Source organism: Trifolium pratense, linkage group LG2, assembly GCF_020283565.1.
Source record: "Trifolium pratense cultivar HEN17-A07 linkage group LG2, ARS_RC_1.1, whole genome shotgun sequence".
Taxonomy (NCBI): Eukaryota; Viridiplantae; Streptophyta; class Magnoliopsida; order Fabales; family Fabaceae; genus Trifolium; species Trifolium pratense.
This window is the reverse complement of record NC_060060.1, coordinates 50,125,375-50,151,637: the sequence shown is the minus strand read 5'-3', so window position 1 is coordinate 50,151,637 and position 26,263 is coordinate 50,125,375. Positions and strand designations below refer to the sequence as shown.

Sequence of the window (26,263 nt, the reverse complement as noted above, 5' to 3'; positions counted from 1 at the left end):
CCAACCCATTCCTTCATACAACCGCTTCCCACTAACGACGTTAACTCCAAAAGTAACGGTTATCTCGAAACTAACATTTTTCTGTCCAAAACCAACAACAATCGTTCATCATCACCATCGCCGGAATCAACATCATCACCGGAAGCTACATTCATCATCACCGTCACTGAAATCTACAATCATTTCCATCAGAGTTCACTCCTTCGTCATCACTGTCACCGAAATCAATCTTCAAAACCAATTATTGTTGATTTCTTACACACAAGTAAAGGATCATCATCAACGATTCACTTGCAAAAAGCAAAATGAAGAAAACGACACAGGTTTGAACTTCCCTAATGCTTTTGCAAGTGTAACTGTTAGTTGGAAAATGCTTTTGTTTTGTTTGGAAAGTAATTGCATTGGTGTAACCTAAATTCCAATTTGGGAAAAATCATAATCTGAAATGCTTTTGTTTAGTTTGGTTGTTTTGAAAAAGAATTGATGAAACTAAAAGTAGAGATGGTTTTGTTTAGTTTGGTTGTTTTGAAAAAGAATTGATCAGTGTCTCTTTGTGATAATTGGTTGCTTTGAAAAAGTATAATTGTACACTTTTAGTGTATCTGAAACCAAAGTAGCCCTCTTGTGGTTTCCATGAAAGAATTCTTACTAGTTTATGTAGTGATATGAAAAAAGTAGAGAATTTAACTTATTATCTGCCATATGAAACCATACTTACTAGTTTCCTTTGATCCAGGTGAAAAAATCAAAGAACGTACAGGAATTGCCATCCTTCAGTATCGGGCTGACACCGTCAGATGAGGATAAAAGGAATGACACTGATTCATCATCCGGTGGTGGTCAAAAACATAAGCGAAAAACAGGAGATGCAAAAGATAATGAAAAGAAGAATAAAAAAAAGAAGGAACATAAAAAGGGTGATGAAAGCATTGCTTCTCGTGGTCGTAATAAGAAACCACAAATAGAGGCACAAGATTCCGATGAGACAAGTTCGGATGATGAAAATGAAAGGAATGGTAAGAAAGTTTCTTGTGCTATTGAAAATGTGAAACAAGATATGGTGAAGAAAGATTCTGATGCAGATGCAAGACTGAGGCATAAGATGAGTGTACCTAAGGTCTATGACCTTATGCATTCAGTACATGTCAAAAAAAGGAGAGACAAAATAATTGACCAACTAAACAACTGTGGCTTTGGAGGGATGCTACATATTTGTAACTGGACAAGGATCCACACCTTTTTTATCGATTGGGTTGTCAGAAGATTTGAAAAGGAACATATGTGGATAAGATTGAGCGATACGGAGGTCCTAGAGTTGAAAGAGGATGATGTGCATAGAGTCTATGAACTTCCAATGGCTGGAAAGAAGATAGACACTAATCTTTGCTCTGATGGAGCAATTAGAAGGCTAAGGAAGGAATTGGGATTGACTGGAGATTATTCTCCAGTTGTGAAGGTTGCTGAATTAGAAAGGATACTGAAGACTACAGAAAAACCTAAAACATGGGTGAAGGGTATAATTTGTTTCATCATTCATAACATTTTGTGCCCGACTAATAAAGGCAATGTGTCACTGCAGTATGCAGATATTTTAGAAGATCCAGCCGGTGTATCTTCATATAACTGGTGCTCACATGTTCTAGACTATATGAAAAAAGGCCTGCAATCTCCAGGAGTTTTAAATCCATTAGCAGATTTCCACTTCCTAATGGTAATGATGTCCACTCAATGATTTGAATTAAAAGTCAATTTTACAAACACATACTTATTCATATTTTATCCAACACAATCTTATAACTGAAACCATGAGTGTGGTTTAATGATTTCTCTAGTTTTATATCTGTAACCAAAATAGTCCTCTTATGGTTTCCAATAAATATTCATATTTCATATCTCATTTATGTCTTTTATTCTTAATACAATCAACACATACTTGTCACATGCATATTTATTCATTTACTTTTGAGCTTGTCTTTCATTTGAGCAATATTTATACAATCAACACATACTTGCCTTCATTCCTATATGTATATTCCTTTTGAATTGAATGTGTCATGTTTCCCAATTTGAGGCAATATTAACTAATTGTTGCATATTAACTACATGGATAAAATGGGGAAACGAAGCCCATTTTTGACGGGCAAATACAAGCGGCCATCCCTTCGTGATTGGGATGTCAAGGCGGCAAACCAGGAACTTGCCAAGATCCATGATATCATGGGGCTTGAAAATGGATTGACAGCCGGGGTAACAAGTCTGTACAGACCCGCAGAAGGTCCGCTTGTACTGTGTTTTGATGCAGACACATGCCCACTGTCTAAGGTAATTGTTATTGCTCTTATGTTTGGATTATTTAGTTTAAGTTTTTATCGATATTTGTATACCAAATCCTATTTAATGGTGAAAATCGTGAATTATCGATACTCATGTACCGTCTTTTCTTTTCGAATCCTAATTTAACATAAACTTATTATAACTGAGACCAGAAGTGTGTCTTAATGGTTTCACTTGTGTTGTGTCTGAAACCACAATAGCCCTCTTATGGTTTCCAACAAAATATTCATATTAAATTTAACATAAAATATTATAACTGCAACATAAAGTGTGTCTTAATGGTTTCACTTGTGTTGTGTCTGAAACCAAAATAGCCCTCTTATGGTTTCCAACAAAATATTCATATTAAATTTAACATAAATATTATAACTGAAACCATAAGTGATTGTCCTTGCAGGCAGAAATGTATCTTAATCACTGTAGGTCTTGTATAAATATCTATACTAGATCCGCAGCAACATTGGAACGACGAATAGCTGAGGCAACTGTCGGAACTTCTGGGAAAAAAGATGCAGTCCCAGAAGAAACAAAAACTGACAAGGACAATTCAATGGAAGCCCAGGCTGAAACTGAAAAGAATAACAGTTCCAATAAAGACAATGATGCAGACAAGCACAATGATGAAGGGTACTGCATTTAGTCAATATCGCTTTGTCAAAAATCAATGTTGAAGCATTAGTTTAACTTTTTATGTCAAGTGCTAAAACAAATCACATCAATGGTTTCAGGTTGAATAATGACAATGATGCAGAAGATGAGATCAATGCCAAAAGCATTGATGAAGATGACAATGATGAAAAGGATGAGATCAATGCCGTAATAATTGATGAGGATGACAATGATGAAGAAGATGAGATCATTACCAAGATGATTGATGATTCAGTTAAGGCAGCAACCAAAATCATTGATGATTCAGTGAAGCTGACAATGACACCGGAAACAAACAATGTTGGACTCACATTAACACAGGAAACTATCATGAAGTTTCCGGAGTTTTTTGATGGGGCTGAAGCTTCAAACGCAGGGTAAGTGTAACGACCCAATTTTCAAATTATTAATTTTTATGTGTTAAAATATTTTATTAACGTAGAATTTTAATTAAGTTAATAACTAGAGTTATTTATCGAATACTTTAGTTATTAAGCGATAGTGAGAGTATCGTGTAATTGGGCCAAGCCAATTGGGCTTGAGGCCCAATGGGCCTTGTGTGAGGTGAGGGTGGCGCCTTATGGCCATGAGCTAGGGAGAGAACATTTCATTTTTCTCATAGCTTTGTGTTCTTGAGAAGAGAAGAGAGTTTTTGGAGCTAGGGCAAGAAGGAAAGCTAGAGATTCGAGATCTTCGTCGAGTTTTCTTCGAATCCAGGTATGAGAGTAGGTTCCATAGTCGTGGGTGATTCGAGGAAGGGGAGAATGTCGATTTCTCCTTACCCGAACTTCCTCCACCCCATTTTCGTTTTAGATTGGAATGGATTTTCTTGATGGAAATCGTTCCTAAGGTTCTTAATATGTTTAACATGCTTGTAACATGATTAATGAACGGAAATAATGGTTAAAACGAGTTTTCTAATGGATTAAACTCAAGAACTTTGTGTTCTTGAGAGTTTTGATGAAAAAGTGTCAATCTTTACTTTTTCGATGTTTATGGCGTAGATCTGAGAAATGAACCGTCCTTTTGTGTTTAGATATGTTTGTTTCACTTGAGTATGAACTTATTTGGGGTTTATAACATGAAAAATGGCTTATGTGAGAGTCTTGAGAGTTTAGAGTTTGAAATGAGAAATGTAGAAAATTGTTATCTATGAGGTCTGAACCTTTACGTGCAATTTTGACCTCTTTTCGTTGTGAACTGGTTTTAGTGGCCAACATAAAAGTTGTAGCCCTGTTTGTTAGCTTTCCAACGAGTATATGTGCGTCTCCATTGGACTTTCGTAGCCCAAGTTATGATCGTTGCAATGAGAGGCTGTCCAATAATTCCGCCTGAAACGGCAGAGCAGTGAGCAGCCAGCCTTTCAGATGATTTTCCGCCCCAGGCGTAAACATTTCCGCCTCAGGCGTAAAGTTCCGCCCCGGGCGTAAATATTTCCGCCCCAGGCGTAAATGCTGCAGTTTGCACCAGTTTTTCATCTGCGATCTTCCTTTGCATGTAGTTTCGAACCAGTATCTTATTCTTACATGATTGTTGATGATTGTTGATGATTGTTGATGCTTGTTGATGATTGTTGATGCATATATTGATTGTTAATCATGTATGATGTTGTAAATGACGAATATTAAGGTTTTGTTAATCTTAATAATGACGTATGTTGGATAGTGTTCCACATAGTAAATGACGAGCTTTATGCTAAATAATTGTTGGTGAATTCATGAAAAACATATACATGCATTCATGAATTTTGTTGTTGTATATTGGATATTCCAATAAAGACGGATATCGGATTATATTTATCCGATAAAGACGAATATTAGAGGTGAGATACTCTAATAAAGACGAAACGGTACCACATGCATTAGATATGTCTAGGGTGACATTGCATGAAGTTGACGCATTAGAATGCATTAGGATATGTGTACATTTATGTGATAAGTGATATGTGACACATACTTGGATAATTGTGATAATTGATTGTGTGAGTATTCGATTATATGTCTTTATGTACTTATAATGGAATGGTAGATTGTTGATGGATATGGACGAATGTATGATATATGCATGATTATAGAAGAAGTGTTTAAGTACCCTTTTACTTGCACTTGTATTTTGATTATGTGATCTAACTCTCATGCTTTGTGTTATGTGCTGGACCGTTGGGGGTTCAGATTCTCAGGTTGAGGATTCCGATCAGAGTTAGAGGGCGTTGCTCGTGCTTGGTGTAGCACACTTTTTGGTGAGGAGTTAGCGTAGACTACTCCTTAGATATATGTTATATATATCTTTTTTATGGGTTGTATAGAATTGCTCTGATTAGGTTTTACGGGTCGGGTTATTCGTTTGAATTGTATTAAGCCCGTGATGGCATATTTAACCTTGCTATTCCTAATCTTTTGGGTTGTAAACATAATATCCTTTGTTGATATGGCCTAGAGCCTAAGGATATTGTGTGAACAATTATAACTGTTGTATGATAAGCACTATGATAAGTATCGCTTTTAAATTTCCGCTGTGCTAGCATGATTGATTTAAATTATGCCGTGGTTTGTATTATTAACATGTGACGCCTAGAGTTTTCTTAAGTGTTTTATTTATTTATATTCAATAAATACGCGTTAAGGGGTTTGGGTGTTACAAAAGTGGTATCAGAGCAGGTCGGTTCATGTGGAACCAATTAGGATTAGTTGCCCATATATTCAACTTGTGTAGAGATAACACTGTTGATATTACCTTTCTAAGTCTGTTCTTGGATTGGTTGGTTGTTCAGGATCATGGCTGGAAGGGCTAACAATCAGATGGCAGATGCGATAGCTACTTTGACCAACATCGTGGCTAGAGATCATCAACCCGGGAGGGAAGATGAGATGAGGTTAGAGAGATTCATGAGGCATAATCCGACACTTTTCACTGGAGGCTATGCTCCAGATGCTGCTGTTAAGTGGGTAGAGGAAGTTGAGATTGTCTTTGAGGCTATGAGGTGTACCGAGGAGAGTAAGTTGACCTTGGGTACTTATGTACTTCGTGAGGAAGCTAACAAGTGGTGGAAGAATGCTAAGCTGAGGATGGGAATTGGTGGTGTGGTAATCACTTGGGAGATGTTCAAGGGAGAGTTCTTGAGGAAGTACTTTCCGGCTGATATTAGGAACAAGAAAGTGGTGGAGTTCATGGAACTCAAGCAAGGGAACATGTCTGTGGCAGAGTATTCCGTGAAGTTTGAGGAGTTGTGTGCGTTTAGTCCACACTACAACACCGTGGACGCTGAGGAGGCTAAGTGTGTCAAGTTCGAAAGTGGGTTGCGCCCAGACATCAAGCATCTTATCGGATTTTCTCAAATCCGAGACTTTGCAACTTTGGTGGATAAGTGCCGTATTTGTGATGATGATGGAAAGGCCAAGACTAATTACTACAAGGCCATGAGTGACAAGAGAGGAAAAGGTCAAGACCGTGGGAAGCCTTATGGTGACAAGGGGAAGAAGGTTGTTGAGTCTAGTGGTGGAAAGAAGAGAGGTAGCGGTCAGTGCTATAGGTGTGGAGAAGTGGGCCATAAGTCTTATGAATGCCCAGGGAAAGGAGACAAGTGTTTCAATTGTGGAAAGTGGGGACATAGATCCGATGTTTGTCTAGTGAAGGTGACTTGCTTCAATTGTGGTGAAGAGGGTCACAAAAGTCCTATGTGCAAGAAGCCGAAGAAGACTATGGGAAAGGTGTTTGCTTTGAGTGGAGATGATGCGGATCAGGGGGATAATCTCATTAGAGGTACGTGTTTCATCTATAACACTCCTTTAATTGCGATTATTGATACGGGAGCAACACATTCTTTTATATCCGTTGATTGCATGAAGCGTCTTAGTATACCTGTGTCAGAAATGTCTGGTCGTATGGAAATAGAAACTCCTGCTAATGGTTCTGTAACTACCCGTCTCGTATGTCGTGACTGTCCCGTAACCGTGTTTGGTAGACACTTTGGAATGGACCTAGTGTGTATCCAACTTAGTGGAATAGATGTTATCTTTGGTATGAACTGGTTGATATTTAACCGAGTCCATATCAATTGTTGCGAGAAGACCGTTGTATTTCCTAAACCGGAGGAGAGTTTGCATTTGATGAGTAAGAAGGAAGTAGTAGAGTCGTTGAAGGAACCTGTAGAGGTGTATGCGTTGTTTGCATCCTTGAAGATGGAAGGTGAAGTTAAGGTGGAAGAGTTACCGGTTGTTTGTGAATTTCCCGATGTATTTCCGGAAGACGTGTCAGATGTACCGCCGAAGAGAGAAGTAGAGTTTACGATCGATTTGGTACCTGGTACTAGTCCGATATCTATGGCACCGTATAGAATGTCAGCGTCAGAGTTGAATGAGTTGAAGAAGCAACTAGAAGAACTACTTGAGAAGAAGTTTATTCGACCTAGTGTATCGCCGTGGGGTGCACCTGTGTTGTTGGTTAAGAAGAAAGAAGGGAGTATGAGGTTGTGTATTGACTACCGACAGTTGAACAAAGTGACGATCAAGAACAAGTATCCACTTCCGAGGATAGATGATTTAATGGATCAATTGGTTGGAGCTTGCGTGTTTAGTAAGATTGATTTGAGATCCGGATACCATCAGATTAGAGTGAAAACGGAGGATATACCAAAGACTGCTTTTAGGACGAGGTATGGTCATTATGAATATTCGGTGATGCCTTTTGGTGTGACCAATGCACCTGGTGTTTTTATGGAGTACATGAATAGGATTTTTCATTCATTCTTGGATAAGTTTGTTGTGGTGTTCATTGACGATATTTTAGTTTACTCAAAGTCCGAAGAGGAACATAAGGAGCATTTGCGGATTGTTTTGCAAATTTTGAAAGAGAAGAAGTTGTATGCCAAATTGTCGAAGTGTGAATTTTGGTTGAAAGAAGTAAGTTTTCTTGGTCATGTGATTTCAAGTGGAGGAATAGCGGTTGACCCAGCGAAAGTTGATGCCGTATTGCAATGGGGAACGCCAGAGTCTGTTTCTGAGATAAGAAGTTTTCTTGGATTGGCCGGTTATTATAGAAGGTTCATTGAAGGATTTTCGAAGTTGGCTTTGCCTTTGACGTAGTTGACTCGGAAGGATCAAGCGTTTGTTTGGGATGTGAAGTGTGAAGAAAGTTTTCAAGAGCTTAAGAAGAGGTTGACTACCGCGCCTGTGTTGATTTTACCGGATGCTAAGGAATCTTTCGTCGTGTATTGTGATGCTTCGAAGATGGGACTAGGAGGTGTGCTTATGCAAAAAGGTCAAGTGGTAGCGTATGCGTCGAGACAACTGAAGGTTCACGAGAGGAACTATCCGACACACGATCTTGAATTAGCCGCAGTTGTGTTTTCATTAAAGGTATGGAGGCATTATTTGTATGGATCGAAGTTTGAAGTCTTTAGTGATCACGAGAGTTTGAAGTATCTATTCGATCAGAAGGAGTTGAATATGAGGCAAAGAAGATGGCTCGAATTTTTGAAGGACTATGACTTTGATTTGAGTTATCACCCCGGAAAAGCTAATGTGGTGGCCGATGCGTTGAGTAGGAAATCGTTGCACATGTCATCACTAATGGTGAAAGAGTTAGAGTTGATTGAGGAATTTCGAGACTTGAGTCTAGTATGTGAAGTGACTCCTAAGAGTGTTAAATTGGGAATGTTGAAGTTGACGAATCCTTTTCTGGAGAGTATCAAAGAATGTCAAAAGACGGATAAGAAGTTAATGGAGAAGTTGGCAATAGTAGTTGAGGAAGGAAAAGAAGCTAATTTCAAAGTTGACGAGAATGGAGTTGTGAGATTTCATGGAAGAGTGTGCGTGCCCGATGTGCCCGAGATGAAGAAGATGATTTTGGAAGAAGGTCATAGGAGTGGAATGAGTATTCACCCGGGAGTAACCAAGATGTATCAAGACTTGAAGAAGTTATTTTGGTGGCCAGGAATGAAGAGGCAAATTTCTGAGTTTGTTTATGCTTGTCTAGTTTGTCAGAAGTCGAAGATTGAGCATCAGAAACCGTCTGGTTTGTTGCAACCTTTGTTTATCCCGGAATGGAAGTGGGATAGTATTGCGATGGATTTTGTGGGAGGTTTACCCAAGACTACGAAAGGTTATGAAGTGATTTGGGTGGTAGTGGATCGTTTGACGAAGTGTGCGCATTTTATTGCTATTAAGAAAGGTACCTTGGTGCCTAAGTTGGCCGAGATTTATGTGGAGCAAATTGTGAAGTTGCACGGTATTCCGTCGAGTATTGTTTCGGATCGAGATCCGAGGTTTACTTCGAGATTTTGGGAAAGTTTGCAAGAGGCTTTAGGGACTAAGTTGAGGTTGAGTTCGGCTTATCATCCTCAAACGGATGGCCAATCGGAAAGGACGATACAATCTTTGGAAGATTTGTTGAGAGCTTGTGTTTTGGAGCAAGGAGTAAGTTGGGATTCGTGTTTGCCGTTGATCGAGTTCACGTACAACAATAGTTTTCATTCGAGTATTGGAATGGCACCTTTTGAAGCTTTGTATGGAAGGAGGTGTAGAACACCGCTTTGTTGGTTTGAATCCGGAGAGAGTATGATTCTTGGTCCGGAGATTGTGCAAGAGACTACGGAAAAGATTAGAATGATTAGAGAGAAGATGAAAGCGTCTCAGAGTCGTCAAAAGAGTTATCATGACAAGAGGAGGAAGGACATTGAATTTCAAGAAGGTGATCATGTTTTCTTAAGAGTTACATCGACTACCGGAATTGGACGTGCTTTGAAGTCGAGGAAGTTGACGTCGAAGTTTATTGGTCCTTATCAGATTTTGAAAAGAGTGGGGAAAGTGGCGTATAGGATTGCTTTACCGCCATCATTGGCGAATTTGCACGATGTGTTTCACGTGTCACAATTGAGGAAGTATGTAAGAGATCCGTCACATGTGATTGAATCGGATGATGTTCAAGTGAGGGATGACTTAACGGTCGAGGTTGTGCCTTTGAGGATCGAAGGTAGAGAAGTGAAGAGGTTGAGAAACAAGGATATCGCCTCGGTGAAGGTGGTATGGGGAGGACCCGCTGGTGAGAATGCGACTTGGGAATTGGAGAGCAAGATGATGAGTTCGTATCCAGAGTTATTTCCAGGTAATTTTCGAGGGCGAAAATTCTTTAAGGAGGGTAGAGTTGTAACGACCCAATTTTCAAATTATTAATTTTTATGTGTTAAAATATTTTATTAACGTAGAATTTTAATTAAGTTAATAACTAGAGTTATTTATCGAATACTTTAGTTATTAAGCGATAGTGAGAGTATCGTGTAATTGGGCCAAGCCAATTGGGCTTGAGGCCCAATGGGCCTTGTGTGAGGTGAGGGTGGCGCCTTATGGCCATGAGCTAGGGAGAGAACATTTCATTTTTCTCATAGCTTTGTGTTCTTGAGAAGAGAAGAGAGTTTTTGGAGCTAGGGCAAGAAGGAAAGCTAGAGATTCGAGATCTTCGTCGAGTTTTCTTCGAATCCAGGTATGAGAGTAGGTTCCATAGTCGTGGGTGATTCGAGGAAGGGGAGAATGTCGATTTCTCCTTACCCGAACTTCCTCCACCCCATTTTCATTTTAGATTGGAATGGATTTTCTTGATGGAAATTGTTCCTAAGGTTCTTAATATGTTTAACATGCTTGTAACATGATTAATGAACGGAAATAATGGTTAAAACGAGTTTTCTAATGGATTAAACTCAAGAACTTTGTGTTCTTGAGAGTTTTGATGAAAAAGTGTCAATCTTTACTTTTTCGATGTTTATGGCGTAGATCTGAGAAATGAACCGTCCTTTTGTGTTTAGATATGTTTGTTTCACTTGAGTATGAACTTATTTGGGGTTTATAACATGAAAAATGGCTTATGTGAGAATCTTGATAGTTTAGAGTTTGAAATGAGAAATGTAGAAAATTGTTATCTATGAGGTCTGAACCTTTACGTGCAATTTTGACCTCTTTTCGTTGTGAACTGGTTTTAGTGGCCAACATAAAAGTTGTAGCCCTGTTTGTTAGCTTTCCAACGAGTATATGTGCGTCTCAATTGGACTTTCGTAGCCCAAGTTATGATCGTTGCAATGAGAGGCTGTCCAATAATTCCGCCTGAAACGGCAGAGCAGTGAGCAGCCAGCCTTTCAGATGATTTTCCGCCCCAGGCGTAAACATTTCCGCCTCAGGCGTAAAGTTCCGCCCCGGGCGTAAATATTTCCGCCCCAGGCGTAAATGCTGCAGTTTGCACCAGTTTTTCATCTGCGATCTTCCTTTGCATGTAGTTTCGAACCAGTATCTTATTCTTACATGATTGTTGATGATTGTTGATGATTGTTGATGCTTGTTGATGATTGTTGATGCATATATTGATTGTTAATCATGTATGATGTTGTAAATGACGAATATTAAGGTTTTGTTAATCTTAATAATGACGTATGTTGGATAGTGTTCCACATAGTAAATGACGAGCTTTATGCTAAATAATTGTTGGTGAATTCATGAAAAACATATACATGCATTCATGAATTTTGTTGTTGTATATTGGATATTCCAATAAAGACGGATATCGGATTATATTTATCCGATAAAGACGAATATTAGAGGTGAGATACTCTAATAAAGACGAAACGGTACCACATGCATTAGATATGTCTAGGGTGACATTGCATGAAGTTGACGCATTAGAATGCATTAGGATATGTGTACATTTATGTGATAAGTGATATGTGACACATACTTGGATAATTGTGATAATTGATTGTGTGAGTATTCGATTATATGTCTTTATGTACTTATAATGGAATGGTAGATTGTTGATGGATATGGACGAATGTATGATATATGCATGATTATAGAAGAAGTGTTTAAGTACCCTTTTACTTGCACTTGTATTTTGATTATGTGATCTAACTCTCATGCTTTGTGTTATGTGCTGGACCGTTGGGGGTTCAGATTCTCAGGTTGAGGATTCCGATCAGAGTTAGAGGGCGTTGCTCGTGCTTGGTGTAGCACACTTTTTGGTGAGGAGTTAGCGTAGACTACTCCTTAGATATATGTTATATATATCTTTTTGATGGGTTGTATAGAATTGCTCTGATTAGGTTTTACGGGTCGGGTTATTCGTTTGAATTGTATTAAGCCCGTGATGGCATATTTAACCTTGCTATTCCTAATATTTTGGGTTGTAAACATAATATCCTTTGTTGATATGGCCTAGAGCCTAAGGATATTGTGTGAACAATTATAACTGTTGTATGATAAGCACTATGATAAGTATCGCTTTTAAATTTCCGCTGTGCTAGCATGATTGATTTAAATTATGCCGTGGTTTGTATTATTAACATGTGACGCCTAGAGTTTTCTTAAGTGTTTTATTTATTTATATTCAATAAATACGCGTTAAGGGGTTTGGGTGTTACAGTAAGCAATGAATATGTATGATGTCTCTATTTAAAGGAAACATATTAGTTTAACATCTTAAACAATAACTTTAAAAGTGTTTGCCAATAGTTTTGATATGTGATTTCTGACAAACAAAATGATGTTTAAGGGTTTCAGGTTCGATAAAAATCATTCAGTGTCACAAGGAACAGATTCAGTTACACAGGAAACTATCTCCAAGTTTCCAGAATTTTTTGATGGGGCTGAAGCTTCATATGCAGAGTAAAAATGAATATATATGATGTCTTTTAATGGTTTTTATTTGTGATTCTTAAAACTATAATAACTTTGAAGATATTTAAAGGAAAGATATTAATCTAACATCTTAAACCATAACTTTAAAAGCGTTTATCAATGGTTTTGATATGCGATGTTTGAAAACTAAAATCATTTTTAATGGTTTCAGGTTGAATAACGATGATTTAGTGAAAAAAGATTCAGTGCCACAGGAAACAGATTCTGAGCTAGTGTTGGTACCAGATGTGATGCATCAGGAGAACCCTACAAAATCTGACTCGAATGTAGTCATAAAGTAAGAATCAAACAGTGTGATAATTGTAATATTATTTGAATTTTGCAAAAATTAACACTATTATGTAATATTATTTCACAGTGCAACTCCATTAAAGTCAATAAAGCCAGATGAAATAATTGACTTGGACAATGTCACTCCAAAGAAAAGAAAAAAGCATAATATGCTTTATTCTGATAATACATATCCTGAGCGTCGACGGGCGGTGAAGAAATCGAAATACCTTGCAAGCCCATATGATGACGCTGTCCACAAGTCTGCTGCAACGGAGTTGCAGAAAAAATTATCAACATATGCTTGGAACCCGGAGCTTGATAAGTAAGTGAAAATGGTTGTTTTATTTGGTTTTTAAGCTGTTGTTTTGAACAAAATTATTATCTTGGCTGTTTGTGAATTCAAAACCATTTTTTGCAATGAATGGTTTCCAAGAAGTTTCCCTACAGTAGTAAAAAGTTGAACATGATATTTCTCAATTATTAGTATTCTTAAATGGGTGAAACCATTACTAATATTAAATGGTTTCAAGATGTTATACACTGAAACCATTGGTAATTGGTAAATGGTTTCAAGATCTTTGCTTAAGATTGTTCTAGTAGTTTGTTTGCTTATCCTAAATACTTATACTTAATTATTGTATAGGGATCACATTATGTACTGCTCAGACAACAAGGCTCATTTGTATTCTCTACAAAGGGCTGACTTCTGGACACTTCAAAAAGATGAATGGGTATCATGCTTTGTCATAAACAGTTGGGTTAATTGTTTAAATTGGAATCAGCAGGACAACATGACAAGACTAGTGACACCATTGGTTAATTATGTATGTATTATATCCCTTTAATATTAACAATTTCAATACTTTTACATAATCTTATTGATTTTACTCATTTTTGAAATTCCTGGCACACAGTGGACAGGTGTTGCTCAAGGTGTAGCAACACTTGTCTGTTGTAGACAGATGTTGTTACTAGTGCGCCAACACTTGTCTATAAATAGAGTAAATAACATAAAACAATACAAACAGTAAAGTAAATAACACACGAGAGTTGTTAACCCAGTTCAGCCTAAAGCCTACTCTGGGGGATACCAATCCAGGAATGAAGTCCACTATCAGCAGTATTACTTCGAAGCTAAACTCACCCGTTTACAACTTCTCACTTAATCACTACCCAATGACCCTTCTACCTAGGAACTCCTAGATATGAGACCCCGTCCCAATTCCCACCTTAGCAACACAGACAGCGCTGCTATTCAATTCAGACGATTACAACGATTGGAGACACACTCCTAAAAACTAGGATTCACTCTTGCTTAAAAGCTTGCGAGTAAACCACACAACACAATAGAACAATCTCCGTACTTCAAAGCTTAGGAGAAGTTCACACTTACAACTCAATAACACTCAGGTCCTAAGCTTGCATCAATGAGACACAAGATAGGCTCACAATTAACACTCTAAAATCCTAAAACACACGCTTTGTAAGAACACGATTTTAGATGCTTGAAACCATATGCTTGCCTTCGTATTTATAGTAGTAGAACGACTTGGGCTTCAAGACAAAATTAGGGCTTCTAGAATTGCGGCAGCAGTGATATATTTTTGAAAACAATAGTTATATTTTTGAAACCGCAAAAATATATTTTCCAAAAATATAATTCTTTTGGAAAATAAAACTAGGGTTTAGCTGCCTCATGAAACACATTAAACACGTGCGCCTTCTTCTTTAAGAAACCTTGACATAATTCTTCAAACAGATCTTCAAAAGATTGAGTAGAAAATAAAAACATCCTAGCTGGCGCGCGCAGAACAGAGTCAGGTGTTGTTCCAAAGTGTCACAACATTTGTCACAACACTTGGGGTCAGCACACTTGTCTCAACACTTGGCTAAAATATGTTTTTGCAAAATGTAGCCAACTTACAAAAACCCAACAATCTCCCCCTTTGGCAAATTTTGGCTAAAACAATATTAGACCAGTATATAGAGAGATACAGTATTACCTTTCCTTCAAGTCACCATGATCACACAGCTAGGAAAGAAAGTAACACATAATCAAACTACTTCCAAGATAGTCAAGTAGCATCAGAGGCAATGCAACAGCGGAATAAAACACAACTAGCCTCATGGAACAACACAAGGGAGAAATAAACTCCCAAAGTAGATGCTAAGTAGGAGAGATAAACTCCTAATAGTTTAACGCGCATCCATTTATCATAAGAACAACAGGGAAAAATAAATTCCCATAAACATCTGAGAAAAATAAATTCTCAGTCATAGTGGATAGTGGACTCAATAGTCAGGTGCCATAACACTTGGCACAACATTTGTCATCAAACGTATTCAGGCGATCAAGAGATAATATCACTCACACTCCCCCTGAACACCAGATAAAGAAAGAATAATCACTACTCCCCCTCAATACGAGCATACGAACAATTTCATGCAAACACAGTCACCAGATCCAGATGTGAGAACATCTGACCACACACTTGTCACACACACACACTACTCCCCCTTTTTAGCCACAATTTAGACAAACATCAGGAATAGGAAATCATAGTGTACCAGAGCATAGAGAATATCAGTGTGCAGTTATTACAGACCATAGAGCACACACAGGTGCTAGAAATTCAGGGCCTAGCCCATAAAGGAATAACAAAAGAAACACCAAAAGTACATCAGAAACAGAAATCATATAGAAGAACTTTCATCAGAGTCCTCCATCACATCCTTAGTGTCATCATCAGAGCCACTAGTTCCTTCACCTTCTTGTCCATCAGGCTCACCCTCAGCAGTCTCAGCAGCTTCCTCAGCCTTGAGAGCTTCAATCACACGATCTATTTTCAGTTTCCTGGCCTCAAGAGCTCTGCTGGTCTCAGTCAAATCAGCAATCATCTGCTTCCTTGAAAGTACACCAGTCTGGACAGATGTGCCAACACCTGCTGCAGCATTTGTCCCATCCAGCAGCCTCTGCTCAATCACCAGCACCCCTTTCCTTTTGCAAGGAACATCAAAACTTCTTAGTATATCTGGGTGTTGCTCAAGAATGATATTGCATAGCAGAGTGGGGAGAGCCACTGGCTTCTCAACAGCATAAGTCAGGGCATGGCTTAAAGTTTCTTGAAAGAAATAAGCTCCATAGTCAAAATTGGCCTTGGTACCCACAGCATAGATGAACCTACCCAATCCTCTTGCCACATCTCCTGAGTGAGTTGTAGGCACCCAATTATGGGCAGCAATCCTATTTAAAACAGCATAAAATGGAGAGAGGGAAGTTGCAGACAACTTAGCCTTGCTTGGCCATGCTTTAATTCTTCCTCTAGTGAGGACCTTGCAGATTTCATTATCTGTGGCTTTTAAAGGAGCCACTTCATCAGAACTTCTTTGGAGATATTGGTTTATCACAATAGGGGAGAATTGAACACACTTTCCACGAACAAACACTTGCCTGTATTCAGGACTTGCTGGATCATTACAATTTGCAGCCACATTAATCAAAAATTCTTTGACAAGCCTGTCATAGCACTTGTCCAAACCCACAACAGTTTTCATCAAACCAGCATACTCAAGAGCTTCAACAACACTTGGACATTCAAGAATATCATTCTTCAAATTCCTTTCTAGAGCTAACCTTCTATGATACACAAATTTCCATCTTGCAGATCCATTCTCCAGATGGAATGAGACATTATCCAAAGGAGCATAGGGAACAGTTTGAGGAACCTTCTTCCTTCCTATACTCTTTCTAGATGTGCTGCCAGATGCAGCAACATCTGTCTCAGGTTCAAAATCAGAATCACTAGTTGGAGGAGCCTTTCTTTTCTTGGTCTCTGACCTAGGGACCACTTTACTGACAGGTTTTGGAGGTCCATACACAGGCTTTTTACCAGTACCCTTTCCAGCCTTAGAGGGTTTGGGTGTTTGGACAGGTGTACTAGCAGTCTCTACACCTTTATTAACCCTACTTCTAGTCCTCCTAGCCACACTAGCTTCAGAATGTGCAGGAATAGCCTTATCACTAACAGTAGTTTCATTTTCATTAACAATTATTACCTCAGGAGTTTCATTCACAACTTTATCAGAACCAGCTTCTTTATCAGTATCCTTAGGTGGGGGACTCTCATCAGACTCAGAATAGTCCATAAGGTTCTCTTGTGCCAAAGATGTGGTAACATCTGGCACCACATTTGGCGCAGCGCCATGTGTTGCAACATTCGGCGCAACATGAGTCTCAGGAGCAGTTTTCTTAATGGACTCATTAGCAACAGGATTATTGGTCTCAGTAGAAGCACCAATATTATCATCATCAGCAACAGGGGAGTTAGGAACACTTTTCCCCAAATTTTCAGACACAGTAGGTTTCTCTAAACCTAGGTTTTCAACAGAATTTGGAGCATCAGAGTTTTGATTAAGTGAGTTCTTACCAGATGTGTCAACATTAACCTCTGCAGCTTTTACGACAGGAGTAGCAACACCACTCGATGGAAGTGGATCAACATGCAGTTCAGACATTGTAAAACTTCTTCTTGATTCAGACTTCGATTTCTTGCTCTTACGCTTTGAAACTTTAATCGAAGCGGAGGGAGATGAAGGATTTGTACTTGTTCGAGATGATTTATCCTTCTTTGCAACAGATTTTCTCCTCATCGTTGGACTTGTGGAAGGTATGGTGGTTAGAGGAACAGCATCGATTACCACCTTTTGTAGTGATGGAGTAGCATCTGACTTTGTTGGTGAAGATTTGACAGAATCAGACATGATTGTTGAGTAAGAGTATCTGAAAGGAACAGAAATTTGAGAAGTGTTGATGGAGAAGTTGGATCGGTTTTGAGCGTGAGAGAGAGAATACATGAAAAGTAATGATTGTGGTTGATGGAGGTTGTGGGAAGTTGAATGAAAACTTCCTTGATTAGCGTGTAACTTTAAGTGAAGAGAGGTAGTTACACGCATTACATGCTGTAACTGCTATTTGTCTTCAAAAAGGCAAATTCCAAGTTTGCCTCTTAAATTTTCAAATTGACTTGCATCTAACGCCTTAGTGAAAATGTCTGCTAACTGTTCTTCAGATGCAATGTGTTCAAGTGTAACAATTTTTTCTTCTACAAGCTCTCTTATAAAATGATGACGTATATCAATGTGCTTAGTCCTACTATGTTGAATAGGATTTTTAGAAATGTTTATAGCACTAAGATTGTCACAGTAAAGTGTCATGACATCTTGCTCCACACTATACTCTTTCAACATTTGTCTCATCCATAACAATTGAGAGCAGCTACTCCCAGCTGCTATATATTCTGCCTCAGCTGTTGATAGAGACACGCTATTTTGCTTCTTACTAAACCAAGATACTAGATTGTTTCTCAAGAAGAAACATGCACCAGAGGTGCTCTTTCTATCATCAGCACTTCCAGCCCAATCTGCATCACAATATCCAATTAAGGTAGAATCATTACCATGAGAGTATAGAATTCCATAGCCACATGTGCCATTGACATATTTGAAGATCCTCTTTACTTGAGTCAGATGACTCATCTTGGGTTCAGATTGGTATCTAGCACAAACTCCAACTGCAAACATGATATCAGGCCTGCTAGCTGTGAGATATAGTAAGCTCCCAATCATACTTCTATAGAGACTTTGATCCACATCAACCCCTTTCTCATCTTTGGTAAGCTTCAAGTGTGTAGGTGCAGGTGTCCTTTTGTGACTACCACCTTCCATACCAAATTTCTTCACAATATTTCTTGCATATTTTTCTTGAGAGATAAATATGGTGTCTTCCATTTGTTTGACCTGAAGACCTAAAAAATAAGTTAGCTCACCTACAAGACTCATTTCAAATTCAGATTGCATTTGATGCACAAAGTGTTCCACCATTTGTCGCGACATTCCACCAAATACAATATCATCCACATATATCTGAGCTATCATTAGCTTCCCTTTCTCTTCTCTTACAAACAGGGTTTTATCATTACCACCCTTCTTGTATCCATGGCTGACAAGGAATTCAGTCAGTCTTTCATACCATGCTCTAGGGGCTTGTTTCAATCCATAGAGTGCTTTCTTTAGTTTGTAAACATGGTTAGGAAAGCTTGGATCTACAAACCCTTTTGGTTGCTCAACATATACCTCTTCATTTAGATAGCCATTTAGGAATGCACTTTTTACATCCATTTGATATAGCTTGAATTTCAAAATGCATGCCACAGCCAAGAGTAATCTTATGGACTCCAAGCGAGCAACTGGAGCAAAAGTCTCATCAAAATCTACTCCTTCTATCTGGGTGTATCCTTGTGCTACAAGTCTGGCTTTATTTCTAGTAATATCACCATTTTCATCAGTTTTGTTCTTGTACACCCACTTTGTACCAATAACATTTATACCATCTGGTCTAGGTACTAGATCCCATACCTCACTTCTTTTGAACTGAGTTAGTTCCTCCTGCATAGCATTGATCCAGTATTCATCAGTCAAAGCTTCTTTAACATTCTTTGGTTCAATCTTTGATATGAAGCATGAATTGGAAATTGCTTCTTTTGATCTTCTTGTTGCAATTCCTTGATTTGGATTTCCAATGACAAGTTCCAGAGGATGATTCTTCTGTGTTCTAGTAGATGGTCCCTTGTTTGGTCTAGGAACCTCTGTAGTAGACTCAGAATGTTGATCAGGTTCAGGTTCAGTTTGATCATCATCAGGTGTTGGGACAGGTGTTATGACATCTGTCTCTTCAGCTGGATCTGCACTTGTTGTATCACTGTCATCAACAACAACATTAATTGATTCCATCATGGTTCTTGTTCTGGAGTTAAAAACCCTGTATGCTCTGCTGTTGGTTGAGTAACCTAAAAATATCCCCTCATCACTTTTGGGATCCAATTTTCTCCTAGGTTCTCTATCTGCCAAAATATAACATTTTGACCCAAACACATGGAAGTACTTCACAGTAGGCTTCCTATTCTTCCATAGTTCATACAATGTTGTAGCAGTACCTTTCCTTAATGTTACTCTATTGTGAATGTAACATGCTGTATTCATGGCTTCAGCCCAGAACTTGTAAGGAACATTTTTGGCATGCAACATTACTCTAGCAGATTCCTGTAAGGTTCTATTCTTTCTTTCAACCACACCATTTTGTTGAGGTGTAATTGGTGAAGAAAATTCATGAATTATTCCTTCAGCAGCACAAAAATCAGCAAATTTAGAGTTTTCAAATTCCTTACCATGGTCACTTCTGATTCTTACAATACCACAGTCTTTCTCTTTTTGAAGTTGTACACAAAGATTTTTGAATTCTTCAAAAGTCTCAGATTTTTCCCTAATGAAATTCACCCAAGTATACCTAGAGAAATCATCAACAATAACAAGAACATATTTCTTACCTCCAAGACTCACAACTTGTATGGGACCCATCAGATCCATATGTAGTAACTCAAGAACTCTAGAGGTGGACAAGTGTTGCAACTTTTGGTGCGACACTTTGGTTTGCTTCCCAATCTGACATTCACCACAGATATTGCCTTCCTGTATCTGTAAGATTGGTAGTCCTCTGACAGCTTCTTCTGATATGACTCTCTTCATGCTCTTCAGGTTAAGGTGTCCTAATTTTTGATGCCACAGCTTAACCTCTTCATTTTTAGTTAAGAGACATGTAGATACATTACCTTCTTCAAGGGGGGTCCACAAGTAGCAATTATCTTTTGATCTAACACCCTTCATAAGGATGTTTCCTTCATTATTGCTGACTAGACATTCATTTTTTGTAAAGTTGACTCTCATGCCTTGATCACATAGTTGGCTTATACTAATTAGATTGGCAGTTAGTCCTTTTACAAGGAGAACATTTTCAAGTTTTGGTAGACCATGGTCAATCAGTCTTCCAATACCTTTGATTTCCCCCTTTGCTCCATCTCCAAATGTCACAAAGCTTGTGGCATAGGATTTTACCTCTTTCAAATACTTTTCAACACCAGTCATGTGTCTGGAACAACCACTATCAAAGTACCAATCTTCTTTTGATGATGCTCTGAGAGATGTATGAGCAATCAAACTTTTCCCACTGCTTTCAGCTGTATACTCCTTGGTATTTGTTGTATCATCTTTTTGCTTCCATTCCATCTTTGTTTTAGTGATGGATTGATCAGATTCTTGTGGAATTTCACTTGGATATCCATATAGTTTGTAGCAGTAAGGCCTTATGTGCCCCTTTCTTCCACAGTGATGACATCTCCATGAATGGTACCTGCTTCTTGGTCTAGGTATAAACCTAGGTCTCTGCCATCTTTGCTGATGTGGTGCCACATGTGGCAACACTTGTCTCTGCTGTCTGGGAGACAGGTGTGGCGACATCCTGTCATGCATTTTTGGAGGTGGTTGTTTACTTATCTCAGGCATATATTTCCCCTCTTTATTGTAATCTATAATCCTATTAACATTTTTGTATTCATACCCAATACCAGTTTTGGTTTTGCTAGGAACAGCCAGAGTTTCCAGGATTTCATCTAGATCACTTCCTTTAAATAGCCTAAGAACATGCTTCTTTAAATTCTCAAGATGAGAGTTTAATTCAGTTACCTCTTCATTTAGATGGGCTATTTCAGTCAGTTGTTTGATCTTGTCAGTTTCTAAGTTGATGATAGTTGCCTTCTGTTCCTCAATGATCTTTAAACTATCTTCCCATTTAGTACTAAATTCAGAGATTCTTGACATATTAGCAGCTCTCTCAGTTTGCAACTTAGTGATTGTTTCTTTTTGTTCTTCAGAGACTCTGCAGACTTCTGCACTCTTCAGACACAGCTTTTTATATGATTCAGCCAGTTCATCAAAGGTCAGTTCTTCTTCACATGATTCAGTGTCAGATGTGCAAACACTTGTCAATACATGTATAGCCTTTGCAGTATCAGTTTCTCCTTCAGAATCTTCATCTGACCAAGTTACAGTTAACCCCTTCTTTTGTTTCTTTAGAAAGGTACCACATTCACTTCTAATGTGACCAAACCCCTCACATTCATGGCATTGAACACCTTTATTTGGAGCTGATTTTTCATCTGTTACAGGTTTTCTGAAGTTCCTGTAAGTGTTGCGCCCAATGTCAGCTGCACCTGTCTTAGGGCGTTTGTCCATTCTCTTCAGTACTTTATTAAATTGTTTTCCCAAAAGAACCATTGCATCAGAGATGCTTTGTTCAGACTCTGTGTCACTCAGTTGATCTTCTTCCTCAGCATTTGAAACAAAGGCAATACTTTTGTTTTTCTTATCCATCTTTTCATTTGCAGCTACCTCATAGGTTTGTAGTGAACCAACCAGTTCATCTAGCTTCATATCTGTGATATCCTTTGCTTCTTCTATAGCTGTGACTTTCATGTCAAACTTCTTAGGTAGAGACCTGAGCATTTTTCTTACCAGCTTTTCTTCAGGTATCTTTTCACCCAAGGCATCAAATTGATTGTCAAAGTCAAGTATGGTCATGTGAAAATCCTGAATGGTTTCATCATCATTCATTCTAAGATTCTCAAACTTAGTTGTTAGGAGTTGTAGCTTAGACAACTTCACTTTAGAGGTACCTTCATGAACAGTCTCAAGAATTGTCCAAGCTTCCTTAGCACAAACACACTTTTTGATGAGTCTGAATATGTGTTTGTCAACACCATTATATAGTGCATATAATGCTTTTGAGTTTGCGAGAGCAAGCTCATCCTCTTCTTTGGACCATTCTTCAGCAGATTTCAACTCAAGAGTTGGTTTGCCATCTTTGTCCATCTTCACAGGTGGAGTCCACCCTCTCAGAACTGCCTTCCAAGTCTTGCTATCAATTTGTTTTAGAAAGGCCATCATGCGGGACTTCCAATAGTCATAGTTTGAAGCACCAACCAGAAGAGGTGGTCTGGTAACAAAACCTCCTTCTTTGTCCATCCTTGCCAGAAAAAGTTTCCCTGGAGCTCACCCTAAAATTCAGAACAGGGTGCCTGCTCTGATACCAATTGAAATTCCTGGCACACAGTGGACAGGTGTTGCTCAAGGTGTAGCAACACTTGTCTGTTGTAGACAGATGTTGTTACTAGTGCGCCAACACTTGTCTATAAACAGAGTAAATAACATAAAACAATACAAACAGTAAAGTAAATAACACACGAGAGTTGTTAACCCAGTTCAGCCTAAAGCCTACTCTGGGGGATACCAATCCAGGAATGAAGTCCACTATCAGCAGTATTACTTCGAAGCTAAACTCACCCGTTTACAACTTCTCACTTAATCACTACCCAATGACCCTTCTACCTAGGAACTCCTAGATATGAGACCCCGTCCCAATTCCCACCTTAGCAACACAGACAGCGCTGCTATTCAATTCAGACGATTACAACGATTGGAGACACACTCCTAAAAACTAGGATTCACTCTTGCTTAAAAGCTTGCGAGTAAACCACACAACACAATAGAACAATCTCCGTACTTCAAAGCTTAGGAGAAGTTCACACTTACAACTCAATAACACTCAGGTCCTAAGCTTGCATCAATGAGACACAAGATAGGCTCACAATTAACACTCTAAAATCCTAAAACACACGCTTTGTAAGAACACGATTTTAGATGCTTGAAACCATATGCTTGCCTTCGTATTTATAGTAGTAGAACGACTTGGGCTTCAAGACAAAATTAGGGCTTCTAGAATTGCGGCAGCAGTGATATATTTTTGAAAACAATAGTTATATTTTTGAAACCACAAAAATATATTTTCCAAAAATATAATTCTTTTGGAAAATAAAACTAGGGTTTAGCTGCCTCATGAAACACATTAAACACGTGCGCCTTCTTCTTTAAGAAACCTTGACATAATTCTTCAAACAGATCTTCAAAAGATTGAGTAGAAAATAAAAACATCCTAGCTGGCGCGCGCAGAACAGAGTCAGGTGTTGTTCCAAAGTGTCACAACATTTGTCACAACACTTGGGGTCAGCACACTTGTCTCAACACTTGGCTAAAATATGTTTTTGCAAAATGTAGCCAACTTACAAAAACCCAACAATTTTATATAACCAGTTTGACATGGAAAGAATGCCTCCTGTAACTAAATCAATTGCACACTGGAGATTCGTTGACAGACTGAAAAATTTTAAGTACATGGATTGGAAGGCCATTGACCCTACAAAGCTAGAATACGTAAGTAAATCAATTTTGTACTGTTTGATTAATTTGTTAATACATTAAGTATAAATGCATAATCAGTAATCTGCATGTTGGGAGACCATCCTTTAGTAGGTTTCAACTAATGCTATTTCAATACAAGTGTATATATATAACTGAAACCATTTATCAAGAGTAATGGTTTCAGTGTGCAAATTAATGAAACCATTTATCAAGAATAATGGTTTCAGTGTAAAAATCCATCATAGGCTAATAACAATTTGACTTTTTTATGTATTCATTGTTGAGTCTCTAACATGTGAGTTGGTGTATGAAGAAAGAATCTGACTTTCACATTGTTGAAAATCAGTAATCTACATAATCTATCATTGTTTCTGGATTTGTACACTGAAACCATTACTCTTGTAAAATGGTTTCATTAATTTGTAATATGTTTGATATGATGATTTAAGTATGATAAATTTAGTTTAGTAATATGATTTTAGACATCGTTTTATTTTAATTTTAATAATATGTTTGACATGATGGAACAGATCATGACACCAGCAATAGCTGGCAATCCAGGAAGCCATTATGTCTGCTTTGTCGTCAATTTTAAAAGCCACAAATTTGAATTCCTAAACAGCTTGACGGGGGGAGGAGAGAAATTGCAGTTACCAAATGGTGAACCTAGCTTATACAAACAGATGTTTGATGTTTGGCTGAATGAGGTGGAAGCATTTGTGACAGAATTATATAAGTTATGGAAAATCAAAATGCCTTTCCAATTCACCACATTCAATTGGGATACACCAAAGGCGCCTACTCAAGTTGATTCAGACAATTGTGGAGTGTTTTGCATGAAGTTTCTTGATGAATGGGGTGGTGAAATGCAATCTTTCAAAGGTTGGTCCAAACTTAGGAAACATGGGGACAATGGAAAGATTGCAAAAATTATGGATCTCCGCATTGATCTATGTTCAGCTATATTAACCAACTCTAGCAATTCCAGAAAAGAACAAGTGCTGAAGGATGCAACTTGATGGTTTTTTTTTTTGACAAAGAAGCAACTTGATGGTTAAGCACTACAATTTGTAAAATGGTTTGATGCTTCTCTGTAAAATGGTTAGAAACCATTAGTGGTATTAAATGGTTTCAAGCTGTTGTACAAAGAAACCATTTGGCAACAGGGTTTAGGATGTTTTAAACATTTTAATATTTGTTTACATAACATTTTAGTTTTAATGAATTTTACTTTGTATGGTAAAATTTAGTTGTTTATGTTGATGCTATGATTAACTTCTTATTTAAACTTTATGGTATCCGGAGCGTTGTCGACGAAGTAGATACACTTCTTATTTAAAACGTAATGATTCCAGCATTCAACTAGCATTCAACTCTATTTTACCTTTAACTAATCACATGTGCAAACACCTGAAATCAAGAATAAATCCATTATCTTTGTATTTTGTAGTTTAGGAATTTTCAAATGGATAGCAAGATGGCAGCAAATATTAAGTTAATTACATAACTACTTAATCAAATAATAAGAACATAAGTTAATAAATATGCAATTAATCAATCTCTGCGTTATTCGTACCATATAATATACACAAATGACAGTGTAGTTTGTAAACCATTCTGCCCAATGAATGGTTCCATACAGTTATCCTACAAAACCATTTGATGTACTTAATGGTTGCAGACAATTATTTGGAAGCTGTGATGTAACTTAGAGTATGTCATTGAGCAATATGAAACAAGCTAAGATTAATGGGTAAAAGTTAATTAGTGGAACGTCATGTTTTTTTAAGATTAGTTTAAACAAGTGTGTTGAATAGACTCATTGATTCATTGAATTTGATTTATGAATCAAATAAGTCAAATTTGAGCTAAACTTAAATTATATATAGTTCAATTCGTTTGATTCACGAGTTAGCTCGATTATATATGTACTAGTGTATCAGACTGTATTCTTCCTCCTTGGGCGTGTCTTCTGCCTTAATTTATTTAATCTTCTTTGGCCTACGAAACCATTCTGCCCAATGAATGGTTCCAGACAGTTGGCCTACGAAACCATTTGATGTACTTAATGGTTGCAGACAACTATTAACAATATAACCATTATATTAGGAAGCTGTGATGTAACTTACAGTATGTCATTGAACAATAAAATTTAAAAGTAACATAATAATCAAATATCTCTTAGCAAT

At 37.9% G+C, this 26,263-nt stretch overlaps 1 protein-coding gene and 1 long non-coding RNA gene across 2 annotated transcripts; both read left to right on the top strand.

Moving 5' to 3' along the window:
- Nucleotides 1–1,057: 1,057 nt before the first annotated feature.
- Nucleotides 1,058–25,319, top strand: LOC123904882. The gene is made up of 10 exons (XM_045954488.1): nucleotides 1,058–1,711; nucleotides 2,095–2,322; nucleotides 2,732–2,961; nucleotides 3,063–3,359; nucleotides 12,519–12,623; nucleotides 12,808–12,933; nucleotides 13,015–13,251; nucleotides 13,573–13,753; nucleotides 23,967–24,086; nucleotides 24,605–25,319. The coding sequence occupies exons 1-10, from the start codon at nucleotides 1,058–1,060 to the stop codon at nucleotides 25,091–25,093; spliced, it is 2,667 nt and encodes an 888-aa protein (XP_045810444.1). The 3' UTR covers nucleotides 25,094–25,319.
- LOC123911250 lies at nucleotides 3,659–5,966 on the top strand. The gene is made up of 3 exons (XR_006810416.1): nucleotides 3,659–3,699; nucleotides 5,154–5,221; nucleotides 5,753–5,966. It is a non-coding gene; the product is annotated as an uncharacterized LOC123911250 (long non-coding RNA).
- Nucleotides 25,320–26,263: the final 944 nt, after the last annotated feature.

What these genes read in the sequence shown, in the direction of transcription:
- LOC123904882 (XM_045954488.1), top strand. Translation starts at nt 1,058, where the DNA reads ATGGTGAAGAAAGATTCTGATGCAGATGCAAGACTGAGGCATAAGATG. An exon ending in CAGATTTCCACTTCCTAATG is followed by an intron (nt 1,712 to 2,094) that starts GTAATGATGTCC and finishes TAATTGTTGCAT; the next exon opens with ATTAACTACATGGATAAAAT. An exon ending in TGGAACCCGGAGCTTGATAA is followed by an intron (nt 13,252 to 13,572) that starts GTAAGTGAAAAT and finishes ATTATTGTATAG; the next exon opens with GGATCACATTATGTACTGCT.